This window comes from Manis pentadactyla, chromosome 1, assembly GCF_030020395.1.
Source record: "Manis pentadactyla isolate mManPen7 chromosome 1, mManPen7.hap1, whole genome shotgun sequence".
NCBI classification, from domain to species: Eukaryota; Metazoa; Chordata; class Mammalia; order Pholidota; family Manidae; genus Manis; species Manis pentadactyla.
The window spans coordinates 155,882,432-155,894,355 of NC_080019.1; the positions used below are offsets into that span (position 1 = coordinate 155,882,432).

At 33.2% G+C, this 11,924-nt stretch overlaps 1 protein-coding gene across 1 annotated transcript; it reads left to right on the plus strand.

The window, feature by feature from the left end:
• The first annotated feature begins 6,405 nt into the window (after nt 1-6,405).
• LOC118927825 (olfactory receptor 5K4-like) lies at nt 6,406-7,362 on the plus strand. Its single transcript, XM_036916441.2, has one exon. It carries the CDS (start codon nt 6,412-6,414, stop codon nt 7,360-7,362), a length of 951 nt encoding a protein of 316 aa, XP_036772336.2. The 5' UTR covers nt 6,406-6,411.
• Nucleotides 7,363-11,924: the final 4,562 nt, after the last annotated feature.

The following is an 11,924-nucleotide window of genomic DNA, read 5'->3' on the forward strand; positions in this document are numbered from 1 at the left end:
TGTGCCAGTACCAAATTGTCTTAATTACCGTGCCTTTGTAGTAGAGCTTGAAGTTGGGAAGCGAGATCCTCCCTACTTTATTCTTCCTTCTCAGGATTGCTTTGGCTATTTGGTGAAGTCCTATTATTTAAAAAAAAACGTGTTTAATATTTCACATAAAACAAAAATTATGGTGATTAAGACTACAGACTCTGTATCTAGAGTCAAATTCACTCAGTTCAAATCTGGTATTGTAGTTTACAAGGCATTGGTTGTGAGGTAGTAACCAGACTTTGTGCCTCGGCTTCCTTGTTTCCTATAGAATTGGAGTCATAATATAAAACTACCTTATAGTAGTGTTAGGAAGTTTAAATGAGTTTTTAAAAAGTGCCTAGAGCAAAGCAGCAGCTCAATAATTGCCAACTATCACTATGCAATAGTCATTCCATTACTCTACAAATTTAGCTAAATGATAAAAGAACCTCTATTGACATTGAGACAGGTGTTAGTGGGAGGCAAGGAGATAGAGCTCAAGGTGCTGGTAAGTTGCAGTCAGGAGGGATCTTGGGTCAAGGCTTCACAGTAAACAAAAGACACCTGGAAATTCAGCCTGAGAAACAAGGGAGGCTTCAGATCCCAGCTGGGCCTAGCAACAAGCCTTAGTCAATCATGTGAACTTTCTCCTTTTTGTGCTTATAAACCCCTTGACACTGCAGTCCTAACGGTCCCTCCAGATTAGCAGGCACCTTTTTCCTTTCACTCATTCCTCATTAAAAGCTTTGGTGGTTGCTCCATACTCGCGTCTGTCAGCTTTGTTCTTCGTCACCTTCGAGACAAGATCCTGGGACAAATGTAATATCTCCACTTATAACATTACTTAAGTAAAAGTGAAAATAAAAAGTTATGCATACAGTCCTCCACCTATGGTTTGATGATTTTCCTGACTTTATGATGGTGTGAAAGTAATATGCATTCAGTAGAAACTATACTTTGAGTTTTGATCTTTTTCTGGGATAGTGATATGCAGTAAGCTACCCTTCCAAGATGCTGGGCAGCTTCAGGGTGCTGCAGGTGGCAGTCAACTACAGGATCATGAGGGTAAACTATTATTACACTATAACCATTCTGTACCCAAATAACCATTGCATTTTTCACTTTCTATGTAGTATTCAATAAGTTACCTAAGTTATTCAAAACTTTATTATAAAGGAATATTACAAAATAAACTGTTAGATGATTTTACCCAACTGTAGGCTAATGTTTAATGTGGCATGCTTAGGGTAAGTGAGGCTAACCTACGATGTTCAAGAAGTTAGGTGTATTAAATGCATTTTTGACTCATGATATTTATAATTTATGATGGATTTATTGGAATGTAACCCCATTGTAAGTCAAGATCTGTATATCATTGCTGAAATGCTTGTTCCTTCTTACTCAGTAAAAATATTTCCACTGGTTTAAAAGTTGTATAAATAATACAGAAAAATTGAGCAGTAAAGTAAAACTGTATTCCTCTATCATTAAAAGCTTTTGTATGATGAATCAATGAATAGAACAAATAGATATATCATACCATGTGAGATTCATTTTCATCATAAGTAAGCTATTACAGCAAAGAAGCTAAAGCCAAGAGTATATAAAAAGATACAGGATGTCACTGATACAGTTAATTTTTAATAAAAATGATCTTTAAAATATGAAAATCTTCATGAGCTCTTAAAATGAGATTAGATGGGACCACATACAGTACAGAGGTTCACTGGGAAAAACGTCAATACTTAAAAGACTTGCTGACTTGAGTGTGAATTGTGTATTTTTCTACTAGTAAAAGACAGATATTTTAAATTCGCAACTCCAGTGTTTGATAAGTAGCTACTCAAAAAGTATTTCAAAAGTAGTTAACACCTTAACTTTGTCCTTTAATAAAAAATGGTATTTAAATAAGTGAAAAGCAACTTCTTTTCAAAAGTAAATCATGCAATACAGATAGAATTTTATAAACATAGTTGAGATGTTTCCATATAATGTGATATGATTTCTGGGCAAAAAAAATTATGTGAATGATGTACAAAAATTTCTTCTGTCTGCATGAAAAGATGCTCCACATCGCTATTCATCAGAGAAATGCAAATTAAAACCACAGTGAGATATCGCTTCACACCAGTAGGGATTGGTACCATCCAAAAGACAAACAACAACAAATATTGGTGAGGATGTGGAGAAAGGGGAACCCTCCTACACTGCTGGTGGGAATGTAAATTAGTTCAACCATTATGGAAAGCAATATGGAGGTTCCTCAAAAAACTAAAAATAGAAATACCATTTGACCCAGGAATTCCACTTCTAGGAATTTACCCTAAGAATTTAAGAGTCCAATTTGAAAAAGACATATGCACCCCTATATTTATTGCAGCACTATTTACAATATCCAAGACATGGAAACAACCTAAGTGTCCATCAGTAAATGAATGGATAAAGAAGATGTGGTACATATACACAATGGAATATTATTCAGCCATAAGAAGAAAACAAATCCTACCATTTGCAACATGGATGGAGCTAGAGAGTATTATGCTCAGTGAAATAAGCCAGGCAGAGAACGACAAGTACCAAATGATTTCACTCATATTTGGAGTATAAGAAGAAAGAAAAAAACTGAATGAACAAAACAGCAGCAGACTCACAGAACCCAAGAATGGACTAACAGTTACCAAAGGGGAAGGGACTGGGGAGGATGGGTGGGAAGGGAGGGATAAGGGTGGGGAAAAAGAAAGGGGGCATTACGATTAGCATGTATAATGTGGGGGGAGGAATGGGGAGGGCTGTGCAACACAGAGAAGACAAGTAGTGATTCTATAGCATCTTATTACGCTGATGGACAGTGACTGCAATGGGGGTTGTGGGGGGACTTGGTGAAGGGGGGAACCTAGTAAACATAATGTTCCTCATGTAATTATAGATAAATGACACCAAAATAAAAAAATAAAAATAAATAAATAAATCAACAAACATGCTTTGGAGTTGATTAAGAGATGAGTATGATCTTAGTGAGAGAGCAGTGACAGATAAATAGAGGGAGCAGAAGCAGAACAAATTACAACCTGAACTGCCCAACAGTTCCTTCTACTCCTAGCAGATGCCCAGACTCTGGCTACCCTGGTTTATTCTTCCTTCCGTAAATGTGCCTTGAGCTTTAAAATTCTCATGCCCTTACCTTTAATCATACTGTTCCTTCAGCCTGTGATAGCTTACTACCCATTTTCTGCTTACTGAAATCTAATTTGTCCTTCAGGAATCAAGAAATGTCAGTTCTTTGTAATATCTTCTTTTAGTCTTCTAAATTATGTCTTTTTTTGGTATTCCTATATATCTTACTTTTTAAATATTTTGATACTTATATTTTGCTATTTAACTCAGTCTGACCTGCTCTGTTACAGTATGTAAGTGATTTTGCTCTATAGATCAGTATGGGCTACTCCACTCAATACCTCACTCAGTGAATTGTCTATTATAATCAGTATTGACATGTTGAATATATAATTAATTGAAATGTCTGCAACCTTTCAATTCAATAAGCATTCTTTAAAGATTTACATTATCTGGAACTATAAGAGATTTACCGTGTAAAAAACAGATTTAAAGTAAAAAAATAATCTGGCTGAAAATAAACAAGATTTTCTTAAGAAGAACATCTGGACAAACATAAAAACGAAGCATGTTCAAAAACTCTTTGTATTATAAAGGCAGTAAGTATTTTGCAGTTCAAAAAGTTGAGGATACCTTCAGGATAGAATCAGATCTCATCTAAAGACTGAGGAATATTTGGACAGAGAACAGGTCAAAGAGGGCATTTCAGATGAGGAGTAGATTTTGAGTAAATGTTCTGGGTTAGAATTTAACTCTAGTGCATCAAAGAATAGAGAAGTGATGAGTATATCTGGAGATGGATTCTTAAAGGTAGAAAATAAAGTCATAGAGGATATAAGCCCAGTCTAAGGAGCCCTTTAAATACTAAAATAAAGGACTAATATTTGGTTTGGAGAGAATTAGGGGCTAAAAATATTTCCAGCCCATAAGAGCATATCTATAATAGAAAAGGAATAGACATCGAAGAGCAATTAAAATGTTCTCTTACGATGTATAAGTGAAACTAAAGAACACAATGTCAGAGTTGTTTCAGAAGATAAATCTAGGATTTGGTGAGATTCATCAAAGGGAGTGAAGAAGAATGCAACCCTGGTTGATCATACATTTTTTTGCCCTTTTTTCCCACAACTCCAAATCTCTCCAAATCTTGGTTTTCCTTCCACTTCCTCCATTAAGTGTTCACTATGAGTTTTTTCCCTTCCACTATAGTTTTCAAGTAAAGAAGATTATAGAGAGAGAGAAGGAAAGACCAAATATGTGAAAAATCAACAAGACCTTTAAGCTTACTTTAGTGATAGCCATTTGATTTCACTCCAGAATCTCAAAGAACATCCGTGTTTAACTGATGGCTTTCGGTTTAACCTGTGTTTTGGGAACCATGTCTCTCAGGTTAAGAGACTCTGCAGAATACCCTGATGCCAATGCCAAGAAAATCCCTTTAGAATCAATGGAAAATTTATTTAACTTCACTGAGTTTAACATAATTATTGTCATTGACCTAGTAGTAGAGAGAGTCCCAGATTTTCATAATTTATTCCCAAATGTTCTTAAGATAAGGTTTTTATTCTCTGAAAAAAAAATCAGATTGTAAATCAGCTAGTATAAAATGTCAGTAAACTCAAAGTATGAAGATGATTTCTACAGAAATACACATTTCTCTAAAATACTTCAGCATTTTAATTCATTATGCATTTTATCTACCTAATAATTTTCTTTGTTTTTCTCTAAATTTTAGATGCTATGGAATGCCATAATAAGGCACAGTAGAGTGGATCATTCTGACCTATTCTGAGTTCTAAAGTACCATTGTCTTATCAGTAAATATGCAGGTAAGGCTATAAATGACTCTGTAAAATAATTCTGGGATGTAAAGCAAAATTGATTTCTAATTCAGTTGAATAATTTATATTTCAAATTGGGGAAAGAAAATGAGTTTCACCCATTATTTTTTCAATCCAGTATGTTCTATATAAAATAGTGATTATTGAAAACTAACATCTAAATAAAAGTATTTTCAGTTGGTTTAGCATTAAGTGTTGCTAAAATAATGATAAGATGTCTTTGAATACTTTTCTGTCTTTCCAAAATACTATAATTCTGAAAGATTTAAGAGTGTTATAGACCTAATATATAAAGGCAAACTTACTTTATTCATTTGCAACCACTTATGATAAAACTCCTGAAAACCTTACCAAACTATGTGAGCAAAGAGAAAAACACTATTTTAAATTCAGTGTAGTGAAGGATAAGAAAAAGAAAAAAAACTAACCAAGATATGTTTTTAAAACAATATACTTGAAGAACCTACGGGCACTTCTCCAAAATTGTCTATCTGAAAAGTGCTGATGGCAAAGACCTTTAGCAATTTCTAGGAGAACAGAAAAATAATTTTAGCATCCTTTAAAAACTACATTTCTTATAATATTATGGTTGCTAAACCATAATAAATACATAATAAATTTGGGTGATGATTGAATTCCAATACATATATAGTGAATTAGGAGTAAACAGAGTTTGTAAACAATCATATAATAAATATATTTATTATAATATAATTCACCAGAAACAAGGACATTACTTTCTACAGAAGTATGAATGTACAAAAGAAATATTTATCATGACAAATATAAACTGTGTAAATGGAGATTTGGTAACCATCTCTCAAAATGTTGGATATGCATGTAAGACAACTGAAACTAGAGATAGAAAGTATTAGGATAAATGGATAATTAAGAGTAATAATTTCTTGGGTGAATGTATCATACCATATAGGGGTAGAATCCAGAATGTGCTAAAATAAACATAAAAATGGTATCAAAATTAACTTACTAAGAAAGATTAAAGGTATTCTATATTCTTATCCTAGTTTAAAGGATGAATAGGTTCTTTCTTTAAAATATCCCTTGGCAAGGTTATCTGCGAAGGGGTACTAAACTAGGAAAACCTTTTTAAAAATTTATTGTCTTCTAATTTTGGAAAAGCCAGATTATATATTACTGGCCAGGAATTTGTAAATCGGCATTTGATAATTCATGCAGAGAAAACTTTCCCTGTCCTGACAATTCGCACAGGCATTTCTACAATCCCTTAATTCTGTTAAGAGTGTGTATATCTGTGATGCATATGTTCTCACAAAGTTGACCTAGTGTGTGTTTCAGGAGACAGCATAGGATGATTAAAGAAAAGCTTCTTTCTTTTTGTATGTGGGAAAATTAGAGGGGAGAATTAGATATACTATTTAGAAACTCATTTCTCTACAGTTTCCATCTCAGCTGAAAAGTCAGTATGGCTAAAGAAAATCACTCCTTGACAACTGAGTTCATCCTCATAGGATTCACAGATCATCAACTGCTGAAGACCATTCTGTTTGTGGTGTTCCTTACCATCTATCTGATCACCATGGTGGGGAATCTTGGTCTGGTGGCATTGATTTACATGGAGCATCGTCTTCACAGGCCAATGTACATCTTTCTGGGTAACCTTGCGCTGATGGATTCCTGTTGTTCCTGTGCCATTACCCCAAAGATGTTAGAGAACTTCTTTTCTAAGGACAGAATGATTTCCCTCAAGGAATGCATGGCACAGTTTTACTTTCTCTGCCTTGCTGAAACTACAGATTGCTTTCTTCTGGCTGCAATGGCCTATGACCGTTATGTGGCCATATGCAGCCCACTGCAGTACCACACCATGATGTCAAAGAGACTTTGCATCCAGGTGACTATAGGGGCCTACATAGCTAGTAACCTACATTCTATGATTCACATAGGGTTTCTGTTAAGGTTAAATTTCTGCAGGTCTAATCAAATTGACCACTTTTTTTGTGATATTCTTCCACTTTATAGATTATCTTGTACTGACCCTTATATCAATGAACTAATGATATATATTTTTTCAATGCCAATTCAAATCTTCACCATTGCTACTGTCTTGATCTCTTATATCTGCATCCTTTTCACTGTTTTCAAAATGAAATCCAAAGAGGGGAGAGGTAAAGCATTTTCTACCTGTGCATCCCACTTTCTATCTGTCTCAATATTCTACATTTGTCTCCTCATGTACATTCGACCATTTGAAGATGGGGACAAAGATATACCGGTGGCAATTTTTTATACAATAGTAATTCCTTTATTAAACCCTTTTATTTATAGCCTGAGAAATAAGGAGGTAACACATCTTCTGAAAAAAGTTATGAGGGAATATAATATTCTTAAACAAACTTCCTCTCTGGAAAACTGATTTCAATTTATCAAAATGCTGTATAGATAAGGAATACAGAAAAAGGAAAACATTTTATATATATTAATCTCTAAATCATGACTATGGTTGTTAAAAGATACATGAGTGGAATTTCAAAACTGTCTGGAAAATCTTAACCCAAATTCCACAATTACCAGAGTAAATCAGGAGGAAATGCAATGTTAACTTTCATTACCAACTCTTACTACTCTCCTGGAATTGTGTCACACTATTGTCCTGAACCTCAATAAACCAATGTAGCATCAAAATTGAATGTTTAAATGTGTAGAAGAGTCAATCTTGATTCAACTTGGGTCTAGTTAATAATCTGTACTCAGTTGGGTCTAGTTAATGGAAGATATTAAATCTGATCCTATGTAGAGTGTTACAAACATTTAAAATTTCCTGGCAGGACACTGAAATGATACTTTCTATTCAGAAAACTGACCTAGCAGGTACATATAGATGAGTTTTGTGGGACAGAGACTAGAAGCAAACTAATTACAGTAATCTATATTTAGGAAATTTGATTGAGATAAGCCTCCAAGAACAGGGAAAAAATGGAATGAGAAGGAATACACACAAACATACAGTCAGATATACATTTTGTAGACTAACAATGAATTATAACAGGTTGGCTAGTGTAGATTAAGATCTACTTTAACCTACAGATGATCAAGTTCCTTTACCTTCCTGAAGGCATAGTCATGTTATGTATTATGAAATACAGAATAGTGACTTATATGGTAAACACTCAATAAGCATTTAAAAATAAAATGAAAGAACAGTTTTTAAATATTTTTGAATAACTGAAATATATTAACGTTTTATGTGTTTATTACCCATTTTTACTTCTTTGCATTATCTGTTCACTTTTCCTTTAACTTTTATTGTTTTTCCTCATTTATTTGTACAACTATTTTACAAAGAAAAGATACTGAATGCTGTGACTATTTGTGGCAAATAATTTCTCTGTGTGCTAATAGTATTTTAATGCTTGTTATTTATAATTTCTAAATATGGCATATTTATTAATTTTGTCTTATGTGGTCACTTTCATGCATTTTTATTTAGAATTTCTTGATCTTAATTGGGTCTATGATCACCAACATTTCTATTTCTATTTCTATTTTTCTTCTAACTCCTTCTTCCTGTTTTTTTACCTCTTTTTTTTTTTTTGGATAGTTTAAATGTTTGCATTTAACTCTTGAGTCTTCATGGAGTTTCTTTAGTACATGTCATTAACTGAAGGTGTAACTTTATTTGGCTTGTTAGTCCGAAACTAATCCACAGATTCACTTCACTCAAACATCCATGGACTTACCTGGGGACTTGGCAAAATAATTCTAACACTTTTCTAGAAACATAATAATAAACAGACTTGATGTATTATACATTAAAATGTCTGAAGTTCCATAATTAAAATAATTTAGTTTTAAATCAACACTCAGTTGATATATCAATGAAAATAGATTATCCAAAATTAACTTACCATATAAAATAAGGTTATCATAAATCAATCAGAAAAGGATGGATTAATGAAAAGTTCTACATCAATTGGTTATTTATCTCTTCCATTTGTATTAAAATTTCTAAGTCCCCTTTCATTCAGAGATATTTTATAAAAGTAATTTGTATTTTTTCTTTTCCACACTTTAATTTTTTTTTATTGAAGTATCATTGATACACATCTTATGATGGTTTCACATAAACAACACAGTAGTTTCAACCTTCACCCATAATATCAAGTCCTCACTCCCCCTATTGCAAGAAATGAGGAGTTTTGCCTATCTACTTCAGCTATCACATCCCAACTTTCACAAGATCTGTTAATTCTGTCTCTGAAGTGTATATCTGAAGTGTGCTGACATCTCTCCACTTTTACCACCTTCACAAAATTGCAGGCTGACATCATCTCTTCCCTGAAAAATATCAGTAGCTACAGTTGCTCTCACTGCTATTGGTCCTTTTATTTCTCTTTAAATTTTTACTCGTAAACCATTTTAAAAATAGAAGGAAAAGGTGCACCCCAAAACCAATAGTTTTATGCCCACCATGACTTATGCATTTCACATATACCACTCTCTAATTATTTTTAGCTATTTATCTGAAAATTTGCTTTTATATTTCTTAGTATCACTTCTGGACATATTAATGAACTTCTTGTTATGCTAAATGAAAATTCATTAATGTATTCATTTAAAAGCTCCCTATTTCTCTCAGCCTAGATGGGATATCACAATTTTTAATAATAAATCGGTCTTTATTAGAGACCTGAAAATACTTTCCAGTGCTGAGACAATTAGTGTTATTATCATGATTATACTTCCTTTTCTGTATGACTGTGAGATTTTTTTAAAAGGTAACAAAACCTTATCTTCCTTCTTGTTCAATTATATCCCTCACATGCCTATCAAATATTGTTCTTAAAAATTCAACTGCATTAAATAATCTTTTTTACCCTAGAGATATTCCTGGTGCCCCCCACGTCCCTTTTCCAATCTGGAGAGGTTACTCTCTGGGCCTAATGCTCAGCTGTCCTACTGAGATTTCCCTTTATTGAATTCTTGTGTTAGATACTCTGTTTCCAAAAGTTCTCTGTCTCCTGCTTCATGGCTCATTTTCTCCTTTTCCTAAGAAATATTGTTTGCCTTTATTCTTTCTATACACATGATTATTACTTTGGTTTCTATAGAATTTTAGATTTGAAGTAGTAGTTATTCTTCTGAATATTGAAGGCATTTTTCCTTTTAATTCTGTTATCCAATCCAGGATACCAGTTTGCAGTTAGTTATCATGACCCCCTAGTATCCTCTAATCTGTGACAGTTTCTCAGTGTTTCCTTATCTTTTGTGACATTGACAATATTGAAGAGTACTGATCAAATATTCTGTAGAATGTCCCTAAATTTTGGTTTGTCTGATAATTGATTAGACTTGTGTTATGGATTTGGGGAAAGAATAATGTAAAAGTGAAGGGTCCTTCTCATAGTATCGAATCAGGGGGTATGTGATATTAACATGACTTATTACTGGTGATACTTACCTTGATCATAAGAAAGTGGGGGTTTTTCACTGTAAAATTAACTATTTGTCCCTTTTCTCCATTCATTAGAAATAAGTTATTATGTACAGGTTATATTCACTCAAGGGAAGAGTAACTACGTTCCATCTCCTGGTCAGAGGAGAATGAAGGAATCTGTGGAAATATATTAATACCACCCAATAATGAATTAATTACTATTTTGGGAAGATATTTAAGATCATAAAATATCCTGCTCTCCTTAAGGTTTTGTCCACCAGTGGATTTTGCCTACAGCAATTATATATTTTATTTTATATATATATATATATATATGTATGTATGTATACACACACACAATATAGATATCTGTGTATTCTCATAGCAATTTTCTATTCCCCAATTTTTTCTACAGGTATTAATTGGCCAATATAGATTAACAAGATATAAAATCCTCAGCTCATTCTTTTTTCTTTGAGTGTACTGGAAATACTGATTCAGTTATCTTGTTTTATATATGTTGTTATTAAGAAACCAATCTTATTTCCTTTCTTTGGAAGTTAGGTTGTCTTTCTATATGGAGGTGCAGGTAATTTTCTTTAACTTTATATCTAATACTTTTACTAGGATATATCTTGGAATTGTTTTCTGATTCAGTTATCACAAATACATTTAAATATTTATGTTAAAAGTCTACTGTCTCCCAAAATTTTTTCTTGGATTATAATTTTAAGAATTATTTCTGTTCCATTATTATTTTTCCTTTCCAGGGACTCCTATTTTATGTTTGTTTATCACCCTTGCTAATTTTCCATATTGTCATACTTTCTCTAAATCTTCTACCTTTTATTTGTTTCACTTTCATTCTTAGTCATTTCCATTGCTCTCTTAAATAATCCTTTTACAGATAAAACAATCTTTACTCCTTGAGAATCTTGTAATTTAATCTTAATTTCTAAAATGACTATGTCATTTTCTCCAAATATTTTTCTACCTTCTATCAGTATTCATCTTATATATTTCTTTTTTCATCTCTGTTTTGGTTTTTGAATTTCTGATAAAAGGTGTTTTTCCATATTTATTTACTCTCAAATTTATCAAGGGATTACTAACATGCCTATAGACCACCTGAATGTCAAACCTACTTTTCCTGTCCTATTGCATAACAAATGCTCTGTCTCTTCCTGGTAAGAGAGAGTCAGTTACCATGGTAATCCCTGTGGACTACTTCCCTTGCTGGTGGTCTTTTGGAGGAAGGAAACCAAAGAACCTGGTGGCAGCTGTAGCTTAATGTAAATGGAATTCTTGTTGCATTCTATGGTTAGAGTACTTCGTCTTTGAGCCCAGGGACCTCGAAGCCCATACAACTCAGAAATTTGGAGATACAGAGTGCAAATTCCCCATGCAGGTCTCTTGAGTGGTTCTGGATCCAGATATTCAATCTGCTGAGGATTTGGCTCCATATAATGGTTACTGATTTCTGGTGGAGTACCCTGGAATACTGAAACTTCAGTTACACCTTCAAAAGCCCATTTCATCAA